The 19,076-nt window shown below is 36.8% G+C and overlaps 1 protein-coding gene across 4 annotated transcripts in view; it reads right to left on the minus strand.

The window, feature by feature from the left end:
* The window catches only part of FBH1 (F-box DNA helicase 1), a 91,346-nt gene that overhangs the window by 26,732 nt on the left and 45,538 nt on the right, over positions 1–19,076 (minus strand). For all 4 annotated transcript variants that reach the window (XM_069094268.1, XM_069094266.1, XM_069094267.1 and 1 more), the window contains 5 exons: positions 16,625–16,793; positions 15,617–15,839; positions 3,051–3,138; positions 2,878–2,964; positions 1,597–1,733 (listed from right to left, as the gene is read on the minus strand). In XM_069094268.1, coding sequence (XP_068950369.1) covers positions 1,597–1,733; positions 2,878–2,964; positions 3,051–3,138; positions 15,617–15,839; positions 16,625–16,793 — 704 coding nt within the window. The remainder of the gene's footprint in view (positions 1–1,596; positions 1,734–2,877; positions 2,965–3,050; positions 3,139–15,616; positions 15,840–16,624; positions 16,794–19,076) is intronic.

Here is a 19,076-nt window from a genome sequence, read left to right on the forward strand (position 1 = left end):
TGAAACCCATATATTAAATTACTTGCCCCAGGTCACATATGTAGTAGATACTAGAAGCAGAATCTGAATCTAGAACTTCTGCTCCCCTGGGTGTGTTCTTTCAACTAAGCTACATTGCTTCTCTAACTTTGGTTAAGGACCTGTTCTCATATAAGCACTACAGCAACATTCTCCTTTTATGTTCTATCTACCTTTCTCTAGACTAGGGGCTCTTAACCTAGGGTCCTAGGATTCCCAAGTAATCCAAGCAGATTAATTTCAGGGGAGACCCATGAACTTAGATGGAAAAAATTACATCTTTCTTTCAATTTAATTGATTTCCTTTGTAATCCTATTTATTTTATGTAGTTGAAAACAATTTTCTGACTGCCCAAGAAATCTGTAACAAATTTTTAAAAAGCTAAGAACTTTAAAAACCACCCCTGCATATCATACCAGATAGCTGACACAGCTCTGTTCTCTGCCTTTTTCAAGAATTCACGTCTGTATCAGTTTGCTATATGGCTCTGATACAGGGCCATATAAATCTGAAGGCATCTGAGAAGTCCCCTTGCCCCCAACTTCAGGACAATTCATATCCATCACTACCAAATGCCATGCATCTATGCTATGTTCTAGCCAACCTAGGCTATTGCTGTTTTCCAATTTCGCCCTGCCCTCATGACTTCTTCCCTTTATGCTCACCATTCCCCTAAGTCCAACTACTATAAATATGCTACCATCATGAAGCTTTCCCTAATACCTTCCTCTAACCTACTAAAAGAATCTTCTTATTCCTCTATATAGGTCCTCTTCTGTTTATTTATGTCATTATAACTTTTATTACAGTTACTAGTGTGTCATCCCAAAACACAAACACATATACACATACACACGTGCGCGCGCACACAAGCTTTGTGTTATTTTTGTATCTTCCATGTAGAGCACACAGCATTCTTAATAAATGCCTGTTGAAATAAAAATTTTGGAGGCTTCAGGATCTGCCTGACAGACTGGTTCTTTTTAAATCTTAGCTACAATCCTGGAAGCTTCTCTGTGATTGAATAAAAAATGCTTACTTCAAAAAGTTTTGGTTCTAAATTCAGTGTTTGACTGATTGAGCTACGCCATACCTGAAGATGAACAATATCTTATCTTATAATGGGTCACACAAGAACCCATGGGAAATGCCTAAAGTGACTGCGACAACAAACAAGCCAAAGCAGGAGCTATGGCTTATAGACGACTCAGTAGGGCTGAATATGTCATATCAAAAAGAAAGTTATGACAGTGGATTATGATTGGCTCCTAGTACTTCCAGAGCCCAGTTCCTTTCTTAACACCACTGAACCTCCAGGTACAGGAAGGCTGATGTTAGGTATACAGAGGAGAAAGCTACAATGAGTCATACAGGTTGTATCTAACACATCCCTCCCTAGAAGGCCCAAATAATGCAGAGAAGGTACTCAAGTGGATTTCTGCAGCCCTTAAGGAAGAAAACAGAAAGAGTGGTCTAGAATCTAAGATTCGGGCACACGTTTCAGGCATGTAACTTAAGTGAGGAAAGCACAATTCAAAAAACAAAAACGACACTTTGAGAGCAGGGAAAGTTCTTACCTGCGTGAGATAGAAGAGATGTGTGTGTGGCACTGCAAAAAGGGCATTAATAGCATACCGAAAGGTGTAGATCTGTTGGTGTGGGTCCCCTACAAAGATTTTTCCACATGGCTGGGATAAAATTATGTCTATGATGGCTACAACCAAAAAGGAGAAAAAAGTATGATCTCAAGGGACTACAGTCAATAAAATAAGAACAAATAATTCTTTATAAGGAACAAAGGAAACTAAATCTTGTAAGCTCCAGCCAGGGCATTACAGATGTCTTCCCTTCTCTTGAGGACTAAGTAAATAAATCAAAACTAAAACTATTACTAGCATTCATCTAGTTTATCAGTAACATATCTTTTACAACTATAAACTGTTCTCTATATATGCTGATAATGTGCAATGACGCAAACGTTCACTAAGCACAGATATCCTTAGAAAACAAGCCAATGCGTTCTGCCTGTTTTATCCCAATTTGAAACCAACAAGATCCCTCAGAGAACTACATTCACATGTGCATGCACATTGTACATTCACATAATCCACATGGGTATTATCTGTGACAAAATTTTCATCCTAAGATTAGTGACCCTTTACCATCAGCTGACTGGTTCTTAGGGAAGGCAGATATATTTTAATAATGCTAATTGAAGCAAAAACATAAGTAAGAAGATAAGCATATTTATCTTTACATGATATACTTCAAAGTAGAACACAAATGGTTTTAGGATGATTTATATCGCTGTTTCCTTTGTAAGCATGGATAATCATACATATTTATATGGCTGTTTTAGGTCTTCTACAAAAAATTTTCCTCGGAACAATTCTATGAAGCAGGTACCATTTTATAGAAAAGTAAACTGAGGCTTAGAGTCAGTGAATCTTATATAGTTAAAAAGGGTAAGAGCCAGGATTCAAATCCAAGTGTCAACTCTCTTAAGTTCAGAATACTACTACATACCATGGCACTTCATAAAAATGGGGGTGGGAAGGTCTTTAGGATTTACAAAGTGTTATGATGCCCATTTTACAGATGAAGAAACCAAGGCCTAAAAAGTTCAAAAGAATTGTTCAGGACTGTACATCTATTGTCAGTGTCAGAGAGAGAATGATGACCGTAAACTGTGATTTCACACACATATATATGTATACACAGCAATTATACATACACATGTGTATATATAAATACACATACACATATATGCCTGTATGTACACATGGAGAAGGAGAGAGACAGAGAGAGGGATAGTGTTCATTTCTACTTATTTTAGGTTTGTTTCCTATATTTATCACCTGGAGTACAATCCTGGGCCTCATCCACAAAGATGGCATCATAAGCACCAAAAGAAGGCTTGCTAAGTTGCCAAAGTTTCAAATAGCCTAAAAGAGACAAGAGGTTATGGTTCAAATCTCCAGAGTAAACAAGTCCCGTTCCATATAAAAGACTTATGCTAAGACTTCCGTACCATCATGAGTCATATGATACGCCTCTTCTCTGCATTCTTCCAACTTCTTCATGTTCTCCCAAAGTCTGGCTGCTTCATATGCACCATTCTAGAAAGCAAAGTATATAGTATCAAAGACTAAAGGCATGAAAAAAGAGAAGGGTCTGTAATTATGTAAATCAGGCTTCAAAATTTAGGCTATGGGCACAGTCTAGAACAATTTCTTCCAACCCAAACTACAATTCTGATTGGGAAAATATTCAAATTCTGTAAAGACTTGTCTATCCTCTATCTCCTCAGGGTATAGGAGTCAAAAGTAGACTAAAATATAAGAAAAAGAAAACAAGGAAGGGGAAGAGTAGGACACATTGAAAAAGAAGAAGAAAAAAGTTAGCTTTTAAAGTTTATAGGACATTAAAAAGAAAAAGTGTTAAAGATCAGCAACTGATTGATTCATCAAAAAGAAAAGGTGACAGGTACAGAAAACGCCAAAGCCCTTCTTGTGGACTGTCAGACTTGATGAGGAGTTGCAGGTTTTGCCCCTAACAACACTGTATATAATAAACAATGTACACAGTAGTACCATATATTGACATTAATACCAAATTTGCCTGTAAGGAATAAAAAGAGGGCAGATATGAAAAATTCATAAAAATGGAAGACTTAAACATAAGCAAAACCTCTATAATAAACTAAATAATAATAGTCTAATCAGGCAGGGTGTTATAGAGATTTAGATTTACAAAGTCAGAGGTTCCAGGTTCAAATCTTGACTGCTACTTACTACTTTTCCATATGCTGGGACAGAATTATGTCTATGATGGCTACAACCAAAAAGGAGAACAGAGTATGATCTCAAAGGACTACAGCAACAGAACAAGAACAAATAATTCTTCATAAGGAAGAGAGAAAACTAAACCTTGTAAGCTCCAACCTGGGCATTATAGATAATGTCTGGCAAGTCACACAAGCTCTGGGCCCCTGTTTATTCAATTATAAAACGAGGTCTAAAATCCCTTCATGCTCTAAATCAGAGCTTCTGAAGTTGGGATCCAGGAATTTGTTTTTAAAAAGTAGTCCAATTCCTGAATTCTAATATAACTGGTTTCCTTGGCAACCTTATATATGGTTTTTTTATATATTAAAAAAAATTGTTCTGAAAAGGGTTCCATAGGCTTCACTAGTTTGCCAAAGAGGTCCATGATAACAAAAAAAAAATATTAACTGCCCCTGCTTTTCATCTATGATCCTATGATACTAAAGTTCAAGAGTCAGGGAAGAAAATTCAAGACAGTTCCAAGTCATCAAATAGTCTGCAAGTGTAGCTTTTGGAAGATGGAATGATACACATGAAAAATTCAAAGGATTAGTCTCACCACTAATTTATTTAATATTCAACCATTTCTGAAGTACATCCTAGGTGGTAACAACAACAATAATGATAAAAGAAATAGCTAGCAATTAGCTAGAGCAGCTAGGACAACCTGGGTAGAACATTAAGGTTTGCAAAGCACAGAACAGTAACTAATTTGATACTAGGTATAAGACACAGCACTAGAAACTGGGGATACAAAGGTTTAAAAAAATGAATAGTCAATATCCTAAAGAAGCTTATATTTTATTGAGAAGGTAGTGAAAAGAGCTCCAAATTGCTCTAGAAAAATCTAAGGAAGGAAAGAATGTTCTCAGCTAAAAGAATTAGGGTAGGCTTCAAGAAAGAAGTTGTACCTAGGTTAATGCATAAAGGAAGAAAATCATTCTGAAAGTCAGTGAAAATGCCATGGTGGATGGCATGTAAGAACAAAAAAGTAGGAGATGGCATATCAGGTTCAGGAAACAGTCTAGTTTGGCAGAAGGTTGGACTGCTTCAAAGGAGTAATATGAAATAGAGGCACTGTAATAGGAATGGGAATTTGCTGAAGGGTAGAGTAGAGCCCACAGGAAGCTGGGAATCAGAGCTAGACCAGACCCCTGGGGTAGAGGACTCTCAGGCAAGGAGTCAGATACGCTAGTGAGTAAATATTAATCTTATATTGGTTTGTGGGAAGGCTAAAGAATGCTGTAGCTCTCTGTGTTGTTACAGTTTGTTAATTTCTTTAACTACTCTGATGGAATCAGCTTACTGGTTTGGGGATTTGGTTTTCTGGTGTCTAAATAAATGCTTTGCTTCTGTCCTCTATATGGAGAGTTTGTTCTATTTTGCAATCAACTACCATGCAGGAATATTTAGTCACGGTCTTTATCATGATCGTGGATGCTGTAAATATTTTATTGGCATTACAGGTACTGGGTTGGATTCAGATCATCAGGAGTATTTTATCTTATAGGTAATTGGAAAGTACTGAAAGTTTATGAAGAGGTGAATGACCTAGTCCAGTGCCTCAAAATTAATTTGGAAATTTTGTTAAGGACAGATTAGGAAAACCTATAAGGAAGGAGGTAAGTTAACAGGCAGTCTGGGTGAGAAGTGCTGAGGTTCTGAATTACGGTGTTAACCGTGTGAATTGAGAGAAAGGGAAAGATGTAGATATTGCAGAAACATTTGGACAAAATGTCTGTGAAACTGGTTACAACTAAGTCTGGGTCTCTTGTACCATTTCAAAACAATAACAAATGCATCAAATAAAAGAGTGACCAAAAAAAAAAATGAAGGGGAAAGAACCTTATGAGAATTCTATATTTCCTTTTATTCTATTTTATTACGTCATTTCTGGCTGTCTCCTGTTAATATTAACTTTCATCTGGCTAAAAACCCAACTCATGGAATGATATTACTGAATGAAGATTTTTGACATTTCTGAAATAATAAGCCAAAAGAGAGAATAAAGCATCTATAAACATTTTAAACCTTCCCAGGGGGATTTAGTTAACTCTGTGGAAAGGATTCTGGCTCTGAACCTTTGGTTACCTTTGTGACACGTAAATCTCCTACTCTTAATTAGCCCATTATGACTTTAAAATGTAGCCATGTAGTTTTCTAAGTAGGATTTTAAAACTCGGTGTTTAAATCTACAACTTAGTCTGCTTATTAATTTGTTCTAACTTAAGTTTGCTCAACCTTAATTGAAGGAAGCATGAGATAACAAATCTGTTTGACTTGGTCTACGTGATCTTTTAAAGATTATTATATGTTTTTAAAAAAAAATTATCTCTCTGGTTTAAATTTTCCCTTACAGCTTTGTCAGAAACTCCAATCTTTATTCAGGGTTATTTTTTTACTTCTTGAACCTGTGCTTAAGCATAATAAAACCTAGGTTTTTACCTCTAAATTTTTACACTGTGAGAGATTTATTCCATAGGAGTCTATCCATTAATTCAATGGGGAAAATATTCTTCCCACAACAAATCTTAACAGGAAAGAGACAGTAAGAGAATTAACAGAAATCTCAAAGAAATGAATAAGCTCAAAGGGCCCCAATGCAGTAAAGGAAAAAAATAAGGTTACAACAAAAGCACTTCTAAAGGGTAGAATGGTCATACCTTTACTCTCATCCCAGTTCTGTTCGTGACTTTCTTAGACTTCAAAACCATATCCCTGTTCCTGCTGGTTCATTCTGAAACTTCCCTCAGTATTCAGATCTCCTCACCCAAGAATCTCCTAATCCTTCTGTTTGTTTTAATTTGGAATATCTCCCAATGGTAAGTTCCTCCTGAACCCTCTATGTGTGGACTCTGACTTCATTCCAAGTTCCGCACTGGGTTCCTTCATTTCCTGTCAGATCCTCCTTTCGTCTGCTCCTTTCTGTATGTGGTCTGCCCCATTAGAATATAGGCTCCTGGAGGAGAGAAATGGGGACTGTTTCATGAGTGAATGGGAGGTGGAGGCTTCTTAATGTAAGTTTTTAGAAGCATATGTATTATAATAGGCATTTACTTCCCTCTCATTTTTGTGACAACAAGCAATTGCAGGTATCAAACTACAACCAAAATGACGATCTTCCCTGTCTGCCTTGGATGCAGAACCCAAAGTGATAAGATAGAAAATCATAAAATGGAAAAAATTGAAAGGGACTAGAATGTTCAGGTTAGAAGGGGACCATAGAGTCACTAGAGTACCTGACCTGAGAATCAGATAGGATGGACTGTGGATCCCTAGAGCCATGAAATGTCTACTGAAAGAATCTACTGATCACATGCCAGACCCCTTATGTCACATGTCCTTGTGACATAAGCTAATATATTCTGTCTTCAACCCTTTCATTTGACAGATGTGGGAAGCAAGCCCAGAGAGAGGAAAACAGAGTTGGTCAAGGCAACCTACTGTGTTAGATTCAGGGCTAGAATATGTGTCTCATGTTTCAGGCCAATGTTTCTCCAGCTATACTTCTGTTCAAGTGTTCTGTAAATTGTGAAAGACCTAGTTAATTGAAAAGCTCTACATTCTCAGAAGTTATTAATACAGTTCCTATTATTATAATAGCCAAAACTGAAGTGTCTCACTACTTCTAGGCAATTGATGCCATCTCCAAAGGTGAAAACCTGATAATTGCACAATTTAAGTCCTTTTTAATTCAAACAAGCACCATGTTGGAAAAATCCACCTGTAAGAGATAAGGTGGTGACACATTGTTATGATTCTGCTCCCTGTAAAGTTCTATAGAAAGCTAGTTTCGCAGGCCCCAGAAAAAGATAGAAACTTAAATACTGAGATGAGAGAAATACTGAGATGAGAGAAACTTATTTTAAAATGACTTCATTTGTGGACATTTTTATTAAATGGCCCCACAAGACAAAGGCTTCAGGTTAAATATTCGATCATACCTTCATACTAGATGTTTTTGTTGAAAAAATAAAATTAAAGGAATGTAGGCTCCTCGAGGGTAGGATTTATATCCTGAGTTCAGCACATAGTAAACATTTTTTTTTTAAATCAATCGGGTTAAGTAACTTGCTCAAGGTTACATGGCCAGTTATTTCTGGATGTGGTGCTGAGTATCTAAGCCCGGATTTGATCCAGGTCATCCCGACACTGGAGCCGGTGCTCTTACTCGCTGAGCCACCTGGCCACCCCTAAGCAATTGGGGTTAAGTAACTTGCTCAAGGTTACACGGCCAAGTGTTTCTGGGTGGGTGCTAAGTGTCTGAGCCCAGATTTGACATTGGAGCTGGTGCTCTTACTCGCTGTGCTACCTGGCCGCCCCCATAGTAAACATTTAATAAACTGTCTCCTGCCACAGGAATCTCCAGAGAGGCTAGAATATTTACACTGTGTATAAAGGAAAATAAAACCATGATATAAAAATTCATTGACAGGTACTACTGCCAATGATAATTATTAACATACATAAACCAGTTTATTATATGCTCAAAGCATGGATTCATGGTATACAAAAAACAGTGGGCCTCAGCATCAGTTTTAACAACTTTACACAGATCTTAGTTATATAGGTAGGACAAATATAGGGGGACAAAAGGGAATATAAAGATTTACATATCAAAAAACAGACAGATGGAGAAGTACAACAATAAAGCTAGAATTTGCAGTATAACCTGAACCATCAATCCTGGAGCTACTTATTTGACATGTTCATCTTAAATAAAATGAGGTAATAAAGCTGAGCCAGAAATTCTCTCATCACTAACCACTTAATTATTTGAGCTAAAGTTTGATGTCAGATAAATTCTGCGAGCTCTAGCTAGTTGTGTGACTTGCTGCTTTAAGGAAATGTTGGTAATAAACACTGAAAGATTCTCTTATGACATCTATAAAAATACAGAAATAAGAATGCTAAAGGGAATTAAAAATGAAGAACATCAGAACTTGTAGAAGGAATGTTGAAAAATCTCAAAACAGGACTGAATAACAAAATGAAACAGGCAGAATAAAAAAGGCAGGGATGAAAGAACAAATGACAGAGCAAACTTAAAAAAAATATTAAAACTGAAAACTTTTAAATAACTGGAAAGCAAAGCAATAGACACTGACTGCAGAACTTGGTGAAACAATCTGGAAATTGTTGGTTTCCCTCAAAATGTGATGAAACAGAGTCCGATACCAAATTCCAGAAAATCAATACAATTGCAATAATAATTTTTCACCTTCGATTTTCTTTTATTAATTTTCATTATTTGGGGAGGGTCTCACTGAAACCTGTTCCAAAGATGTAGAAATTTACTTAAGACCTTAAACATTCCTCATATAAGAAGAAAAAAAGAGTCAAGACTTCACCAAGTAATTTGATTTACTTTATCTGAGGAAGGGGCATAAAGGCATAAGTCTCCCCTCTCAATCCACCCATTGTGAACCCTCTAAATGTAGTTTAATCTGTAACTGAACCTTTACCTACAGTCTGTTTAATTAGGGGATGTATGAGATTGTGATTCTGTTTAACTGAGTTTGTTCAATTTTAATGAAATTTAAGGAAGCAAAGGATTATGAATCTTTTTTAATTTTGATAACCTAAAAGAATATATGAGATGGCAATATGTAAAAGAATTTCTCTGTCACTCTGATGTAATTTTGTCTATAAAAAGTCTATTTAAAATCCTAATCTTTGCTTGGGGTTATTTTTTTTTATTCCTGAAACTGTGCTTAAGCATAATAAAACCTACAATTTCTACACTCAAAGAGGGGACATTTCTCTCATAATATAATTCACAGGAGGCTGAAAGAGGAGAATTCCAAGTTTAACTAAATACAGTCACCAATTTCTAGAGTTTCTTATCAAAAAGACTTTGAAGAAATAGCAAAGAGAAAGCAACTTAATATTATCAAGAATCATTCATTCAGATTTTATAAGCCTACTCAACAAGAACTAAAAGTCAAAGGCAGTGGTTGGAATGCAATATGCTGAAAAGTTAAGAGAAATTATCCTGCACCTCAAAATTATCTATCTTGCAAAACTTACCATATGCCACCATGACAACAGATGGTTTTTCAAAAGGGTTAGAAAATTTGCTTCTTTCCCGGTGAGAAATACAGAATGGAGAAGAGCCAGGGCAGCTAGGTGGCACTGTGAATAGAGCACTGGCCCTGGAGTCAGGAGGACCAGCACTCAAATAGAGCCTCAGACACTTAACACTTACTAGCCATGGTACCTTGGGCAAGTCACTTAATACCAATTGCACTGGTCCCCCCTCCAAAAAGACAAAAAAAAAAAAAAAAGGAATAGAAAAGAGCCTTTGACATGAAAACTGACCCAGTACAGGAAACGTAACCCTAGAGAAATTTTTACAACCAGTGTCTCTGACAAAAGCCTCATTTCTAAAATATAAAGAGAACTGAGTCAAATCTATAAGAATACAAGTCATTATCCAATTGATAAATGGTCAACTTTATGAACAGGCAGTTTTCAGAGAAGAAATTAAAGATATCTATGAGCATATGAAAAAATGCTCTAAGTCACTACTAATTAGAGAAATGCAAATCAAAACAACTCTGAGGTACCACATCTCACTGGTCAGATTGGCTAAGATGACAAAACAGGAAAATGATAAATCCTGGAGAGGATATGGAAAAATTGGAATACTAATGTATTATTGGTAGAGTTGTGAATTGATTTAACCATTCTGGAGAGCAATCTGGAACTGTGCCCAAAGGGTTATAAAAAATTGCATACCCTTTGACCCAGCAATACCACTTCTACAGCTATATCCCAAAGAGATCATAAAAGTGGGAAAAGGACCCAATGTATAAAAATATTTATAGCAGCTCTTTTTGTGGTGGCAAAGAACTAGAAATCAAGGGGATGCCCATCAATTGGGGAATGGCTAAACAAGTTATGGTATATGAATGTAATGGAATACTATTGTGCTATAAGAAATGAGGAGCAGACAGACTTCATAATAACCTGGAGAGATTTAAATAAACTGATGATGAGTGAAGAGAATATAACCAGGAGAACTTGGTACACTATTACAGACATATCGTATGTGTGACGACTAACTCTGATAGCCTAGGCTCCTCTCAGCAATACAAGGTTAGAAAACAACTACAAAAGACTCATGATGGAAAGGGATATTTACATCCAGAGCAAGAACTACAGAGTCTGAATGCAGATTGAAGCAAAATACTTGCTCTCTTCTGTGTTTTCTTTTGCCCCTCCTTTCTCATTTTTCATTCCTTCAATCCTTCTTTACAACTTGACTAATATTTAATGTGAAGGTATTTGTAGAACTTATATTGGATTGCATGCCTCCATGGGGGGCAGGGGAGAGGGGAGGGAGAGGGAGAAAATTTAAAAGTCAAGGGATTGTGAAACTGAATGTTGTAAACAAAAAGTAAAAAAATTTTAAAGAAAAAAAAGGCTGAAGCAACATTGTGTTCACATCTAGGTCATGACAATATAAGAAAAATAACAACACTACTAAAGTTAATCTATATTTTTAATACCATACCAATCAAATTAACAAAGGAATCTTTTACCGAACTGGATGAAATAACAACAAAATCTGTCTGGAAAAATAGAATATCTAGAGTTATCAAGGGAAATTATGAAAAGAAATAGGGATGAAAGTGGACTAGCACATCCACATTTCAAACTGCATTATAAAGCAGCAGTCATAAAAATCATCTGATGTTGCTTTAAAAATAGATATATTAATGGAAGGGACAAAATAAGGGAGAATCAGAAACAATGAAGCTTAATAACCCAGTTTTAAATAAAGTGGAAAACACAAAATTATCTTTATTTGATTAAAAACTGCTGGGAAAACTATAAAGCAGACTGAAATAAATTAGTCTTAGACCAACACCTTACATCACATTCCACAATATATTCTAAATGAATACATGTTTAATATTAAAGGCAATATTATAAAAAATTAGAAGAGAAGTAGGTCATATACTTCTTAGTGGGCAATGAATTCGTAACTAAAGAAGGGATGGAGGCAAGTAGGAGAGATAAAAAAGATAATGTGATTACATGAAAATGAAACATTTAATGTACCTAGGATAAGAAGGGAAGTAGTCAAACGGAAAAAAAAAATCTTTGTTATAAGAGTTGGTACACAAAATATATAAACAAATAGGAGGCATAAATATAAGACCAGCAGCCATTCCCAATAGCTCAGTGGTCAAAGGATACAAACAAACAGTGCTCAAAAGAACAATTTACAAACTATTAAGAAGCACATGAGAGAATGCTCTAAATCACTAATAGGTGAAATGTAAATCAAAACACCCTGGAGTTTCGCCTCATATCCTATAAATGGACAAAGACAATGGTGACAAAGTCAGACAGTAATGGTGGAAGGATTATGGGAAGATAGCTACACTGAGCCACTGCTGGCAGATCTGTGAATTGGTGCGACCATTTTGGAAAGTAATTTGGAATTATGCAAACAAAGTGACTAATGTCCATAGCCTTTGAATCAGAGATTTCACTTTATTGGCCCAAGGAGGCCACTGATAAGAAGTCCCCATATACTACAAAATATTTCTAGCAGCACATTTTGTAATAAGAAAGAATAGGAAACAAAGTAGACGCCCATAGATTGGAGAATGGCTAAACAATCTGTGGTACAAGAAGGTAATGGAATATTACTGTCTTATAAGAAATAATTAATGTGATGAATACAAAAAAGCACAGAAAGATTTATATGAACTGATGCACAATGAAGTAAGCAGAGCCAAAAAATATATAACTACAACAATGTAAACAGAAATACACACAGATATCAAAAGTCAATGTTGCAAAATTGTAAAAAAAAAAACAAGCATGTTTGAAAGAAGAGTTCTGAAGGGGCACCAGTCCTGGAGTCAGGAAGACTTGAGTTCAAATCTGCCCTTAGACTCTTACTAGCTGGGTGACTATGGTCAAGTCACTTAACCCCAACTGCCTCAGAGAGAGAGAGAGAGAGAGAAAGAGAGAGAGAGAGATCTGAGAAGACACTCCCACTTTATCCCTTTGTAGAAAAGAGAGACCCTCAGGGGAAAATATGGTCATTCAGTGGAATAGAGGACTTTCAAGCATTCTTGCTGAAAAAACCAGAGTTGAATAGAAAATTTGACATTCTGATACAATTAGCAAGAGAAGCATGAAAAGGTAAACAGGGAAAAGAAATCATAAGGAACTTATCAAAGTTGAACTATTTATATTCCTACATGCAAAAACGATAACTATAGCTTATGAAACTTTTCTCAGTAGTTGAAGGGATTAGAAATATATATATATATATGTCTATATATGAGGGTATATGGGCATATGAATACATATGTGAATGTGTATATGTATGTTTACAGGTATACATAGAGGGCACAGGACCAATTTAACAGGAAGGGATGATACTTAAAAGGTGAAATTAAGAGGTGAGAGGAATATAATGAGAGGAGATGGGGAGAGACAGATTGGGGTAAACTATCTCATACAGAAGAGGCAAGGGAAAATGGTTACAATGGAGGGGAAGAATAGGAAGGCAAAAGGGAATGGGTCAACCTTATTCCCATTGAATGTGGCTTGAGGAGGGAATGAAATACACACTAAATAGGGTATCTCACCCTACAGGAGAGTAGGGGGGGAAGGGGATGAGAGGGGGAATGATGGAAGGGAGGGCAGGCTGGGGGGGAGAGAAGTTGGAAGCACCCACTTTTGAAAAGGGATGGGATCAAAGTAGAGAATAGAACAAGTGGGAGGTGGGATAGGAGGGAGGGAAATATAGTCAGTCTTTTACAATATATCTACTATGTTATTGTTTTGCATTAGGCACACATGTACAACCTATACTGAACTGCTTATCTTCCCAGTAAGGGTGGGTGACAAGGAAGCAAGGGAATGAATCTGGAATTGAAAGTTTTAAAATCAAATATTCAAATATATATATATACTATTATTAATGCCATCTTACATGTAATTGGGAAATAAGATATACAGGCACTGAGGCATAGAGAGCCACTGGAAAAGTCGAAAGGGGTATGGGAGAAAATATGGGAGAGAGCAGATTGGAGGAAGGGATATCCTGTGGGACTGCTTTGGGGCGGTGGGTAGGGGAAAAACAGGGAGAAAATTTGTAACTCAAAATCTGGCGGAAACAAATGGTGTAAATCAGAAATTAATAAAGCATTAAAAAAAAAAGAAAGAAAAGAGAGACCCACAAGTATTATACATAACACACATTTGTAATAATTAGTTGTGTTGATTTTTTTCCTCTTCTTTTTGTTTTTTTTTTTAAATACCATTTATTATATAGTATTGCTTGACATAAGAAAACAAACACAGCAATACAACTTTTTTTTTTTGAGGGGGGAAGGCTGGCAATTGGGGTTAAGTGACTTGCCCAAGGTCACAGGGCTGGTAAGTGTTAAAGTGTCTGAAGCCGGATTTGAACTCGGGTCCTCCTGACTCCAGGACCAGCATTCTATTCACTGTGCAACCTAGCTGCCCCTAACACAACTTATTCTTTTTTTTTTTTAAGCAATTGGGGTTAAGTAACTTGCTCAAGGTTACACGGCCAGTTATTTCTGGGTGTGGTGCTAAGTATCTGAGACCAGATTTGATCCCCAGGTCATCCCCACACTGGGGCCAGTGCTCTTACTCGCTGAGTCACCTGGCCGCCCCTAAGCAATTAGGGTTAAGTAACTTGCTCAAGGTTACACAGACAGGTGTTTCTGGGTGGGTGCTAAGCCCAGATTCAATCCCCAGATCATCCCGACACTGGGGCCGGTGCTCTTACTCGCTGTGCTAACTGGCCGCCCCTAATAAAATTTATTCTTTAAAGAACTATACCCACATAAGGAACAACTACTACATGAACAAGTCTATATTTTAGGAAACTGTCCCATTCATGGCAAAAAGTTCTTCAAAAGGATCAAGGGATATGCTATTCGTCTGATGAAACAGATCTAGAGAGGCTCTGCCCTATGAGAGCTATCTTCAGGAAACTGAAGGAAGAATAAAGAGAAAAAAAGATACCTTGAGGTCTTTGCTCTGAATTAGGAGATTACTAAAATGGACTCTGATATCAAAGAAATACTGGAACTTCTAGACTTTGGCAGTTTGTTTAATCTACAAGTTACCTAGCACATAGCTAGGATGAACTTTAAAAACTCGAAGAGGTGTTGTTTAATGCCTGCTCTTGCTATTTTTCCAGTAAACTTAGGGACCCTCAGGAAAAAAAATTTTTTTAATAAATAAATATATAAAGAGGGTGACAAGAAGAAAAGTCAAGGGCCTTCCCTGACCTGGTCCATACATGGGAAGTCTCTGGTCCAGGATTTCTCCCAAGCCAGCTCCCCGTGAAGGCTATATTATGTCGTAAGATTGGCTCACCATCTCTTCCTGACTTGCAGGAGTTTAGGACGTGATAACTGAGCAGTGACCCAGACATAGATGCATGCAAGGGAACAAGGACATTAAAACATATAGATGTACATCAGTGAACAAGGACATTAAACATTTTCTCATGGGAACCTAAGAGATAATTGCTTTACATTCATTATGTAAACCCTGCCCTCTGATCAATAAATTGGAACTCCTATGACAGATCCCGCCTGGCTCGTGTACATCATTCCACACTTCTTGGTTCTGCCTGTGCCCATTTTGATGCAGGCATCAGAGAAACATAAGAGAAAAACACAGAGTACACTGTGTCAACATTCACTCTCTTCAAATCTAAATTTCTAAGACCATCCTTTTCAGTTTAAACACTTACCTGCTTTTCACTGTGATCTACCATGACCTTCTGTCCCTGATTGTTCTTCCACCATAAGGGCACATGTTCTATGTTCAAATCTTCATCAGCAGAGGCAAAGTAGTTTTCTAAGGTCTTGCATACTAATTTGGCCCTTGGGAACCCTGCTTTCCCTTCTGAAAGGACAGAGTTGACCATGAAGGGTGTGAGCTTGAAAGGATTCAGTTTCTTCGCTATCTGGTACCTGTAATGAATATCCAAAGTTATTTAATGAACAGTAAACTGCAATATGTGTTGGTGTATGTAGGTATACATGTGTATAACAGAATTATTAGGCTAGGAATCAAAAGACAGTAAGAATTCCTAACCTGTCTTCATCATAGTGTTGTCATGGTCAAATGAGGATATAATTATACCATAAAGAATTATATTAATCAATTCTAACAAGCACCTGTGATTTAATCAAAGTCAAATTTTCTTTCTCCTGATGTAAAGCACAACACTTTATTCTTCCAGAGCAACTATGACTTAAAAGAAAAAAATCTGCTGATGAACCTCCCTGAACTTAGAGAAGTTGATCCTCAGGTAACAAACATGAAGTCCACTGTCAGTTCCATAGTAATGTAAAGTACTGAAGATTTGTGTCTTTCATAGACCTCGTTAGATTCTGGTGTCACCATATTTCACTCAAGGGTATGTCCAGGCAGCTTACAAGTAGGAAGGAAAATGGCATAGCTTATGTACTTGCACTGTGAGAAAATCTGAGTAAATTTTGTTGTTGGTATTCAAAAACGTAAGAGGACTGAGATGTTTAGTTACTGAATCTCTCACTTTCTATTCTCTATTTGTAAAAAGGGACAATGATAGCAAACATTCCACTTACTACCATAGTCACAAATTATCACAAATGTCACATAAATTTTATATATTATGTTTGTATATGTTATATGTACAAAGAATATACACACACCACACATAGGCAAGATAGTAACAATTTGCAACAGTAATGATAGTAGTGACAATACATACAGCCTCCCTTTGTCTCTGAAGGCCATAGAGTGAAAAGTTTTGCAGGTAACATTGCTTGGGAACACGTGTTCAGCCTGCTTTGCAACACTCTTGTTGAATGCCACATAGAGAAATTTTCTGTCAGACCACTTCTCAGCGTATTTAACTAGGGTTGAGGTCTTTCCAGTACCTAGAAACCAAGAGAAAAGTTTGTATACTTTTGACTGGGCTGGGGGGGGGAGGAATGGGATTTACAATACCATAAAAAAAATAGTTCATTGTACTACTAATTACACTCAGCTATCAATTCAAATCAATATTTAAGTGTCCACAATATACAAGGTGTTATGTTAGTATGGTCAAAAATACCTTTCTTGTGTATAACACTTTCAATTAATCTGAAAGTTCTGTATCAAAAAAAAAACTTTTTTGTAGACTCAGAAAATGTTAGCTCTTAGGTACCTTAGAGGTGCTTTAACTAATTACCCCCTAATCATAAATAGGGAAATTAAGACCAGGCAAATGATTGGAAGTTAGTCATTTTAAATCTTCTCAACACTACACCCTTGGTAGAGTAGAAAGATCACTGGATTTCGAGTTAGAGGACCTTTGTTCTCTGACTTTCTACCTAAACGGCCATGGCAAGTTAATTCAACTATATAGATCAGTTACCTCATTTGTAAAAAAAAGGATGTTGTTATATATTCAATTCAACAAATACTTATTAAGCAGCTATTATTTTCAAGTAGATCAGTCAACAAGAATTTATTAAGTGTGTACTATCCATGAAGCACTAGACATACAAAGACAAAAAATGAAAATGTCCCAGTACTCATGAAGCCAAGAGTGTGCTCTTAATAACCAACTCTCTAAAAATGCCAACACACTTTTAAATTTAATCTGCATTATTAATAAGCTTCTCCAGTGAGCAACAAGATGGAGGACATTTTCTCAGATCCCTATGACCTCTCAAACTTCTCCAAAATAGAAACTATGCACCAAAGATAAGACAATTTCAGCAATCAGCAATGGTCTAGGTCACCCAGAATCCAAAAGAAGGTTTAAAAAAATAAAAACACACCCACAAAAACCATGAACTGACACTCACTGATCCTGAGCTCACTTAGTACTGCTCCCCCACCTCCCAAAAAAAGTGTAAAGGAGCCTAGGCTGAGATAGCTAGTGCTATGGCACACATTTGCACCAGCACTGCAAAGCCCTGAACTGCCTCTGCCTGTGTGGGGGCGGACAGGCCAAAGCACCTGCATGGCAGTTCTCTTAACTGCTGATGCTGGGTCAGAAAATTAAGTTAAAGAAGGATTGTGGCAGGACACCAGATCAAGACACTCTACATACGGGGGGAGTATGTACCACACTCCACTAAGCCTGAGAGAAAGAACTCAAAATCCAGTTGAAGCCACTTCTGACTACCCAAAATTCACTTGGTTCACCTTGGCTGGTGAACCATGAACTGACCAGCATGGGAGGAGGCTGAGATACTTAGAGATCCAGCTCCCAAGAAAACTACCATCAGAAGGTACAGAGTGTGCAACTGGAGAAAATCAGAAGGGAAAAAAAAGATTGAAATTATTCAGAGAACTTAAATCAACAAGGAAAACATTAACAATAGAGGAATAAAACTTCGAGATCTAGAAAATGAATTCAGGTATCCATGAATACCAAAAAACAAAGAAAAATTATCTACACTTGATTAGGCTGAGAACTCTGTGGAATTTGATGCTATGAGAGAACAAAAATCACAACACACTGTTTCTGAGTGGTTCAAAAGAGGGATGAAAATTATGGGAGCAGAATTTAAGGCCTTGACAGCAAAAATAAAGGCAGAACAGAAAAACTGATATCAGCAATAACAAATCTCACCAAAGAAACAAAAGAGAGAACAATATGCAAATGCAAATATATGGAATGCAAATATACTGAAGTAAAGGGCAATCTGAATAATAACATTAAAAGAAAAGAGCTTCACTATGCAAGAAAAACATGCTGATCCTGAAGACAAACTGCATAGAAACAACCTAACCTAAGATCACAGAGGTCTCCCAGAAGAACACAACAAGACAAAAACCCGTAACACCATAATGCAGGAAATAATAGAAGACAACTACCCAGAACTTCTAAACATAGAAAAAGGAAATTCCAATTGAAAGAATTCACAGATTCTTTCCAGGGGAAAAAACTGTAGGTTGCAAACTTCAAGACACATAATGGTTAAACTTAATAATTCAATTCAGAAAAAAACCAAGTTCTGCAACCAATCAGGAAAAAAGACCTTCAAATATAAAGAAAAGTCAAGTTAACACAAGACTATTCTGCACCCACCAGACAATGTAGGAAGGAATGTAATGTGTTCCAAAGAACAACGGAATTCCTGAGATATAAAACCTTAGGAGGAGAGTTTGCCAGTCATCATTTTTAGGTGACTGATAACGTCTCATAGCAAGGAATTAGGGCT

This window comes from Petaurus breviceps, unplaced genomic scaffold (assembly GCF_028583685.1).
Source record: "Petaurus breviceps papuanus isolate PSGF00001 unplaced genomic scaffold, PetGlider_PUasm1.0 216, whole genome shotgun sequence".
NCBI lineage: Eukaryota > Metazoa > Chordata > Mammalia > Diprotodontia > Petauridae > Petaurus > Petaurus breviceps.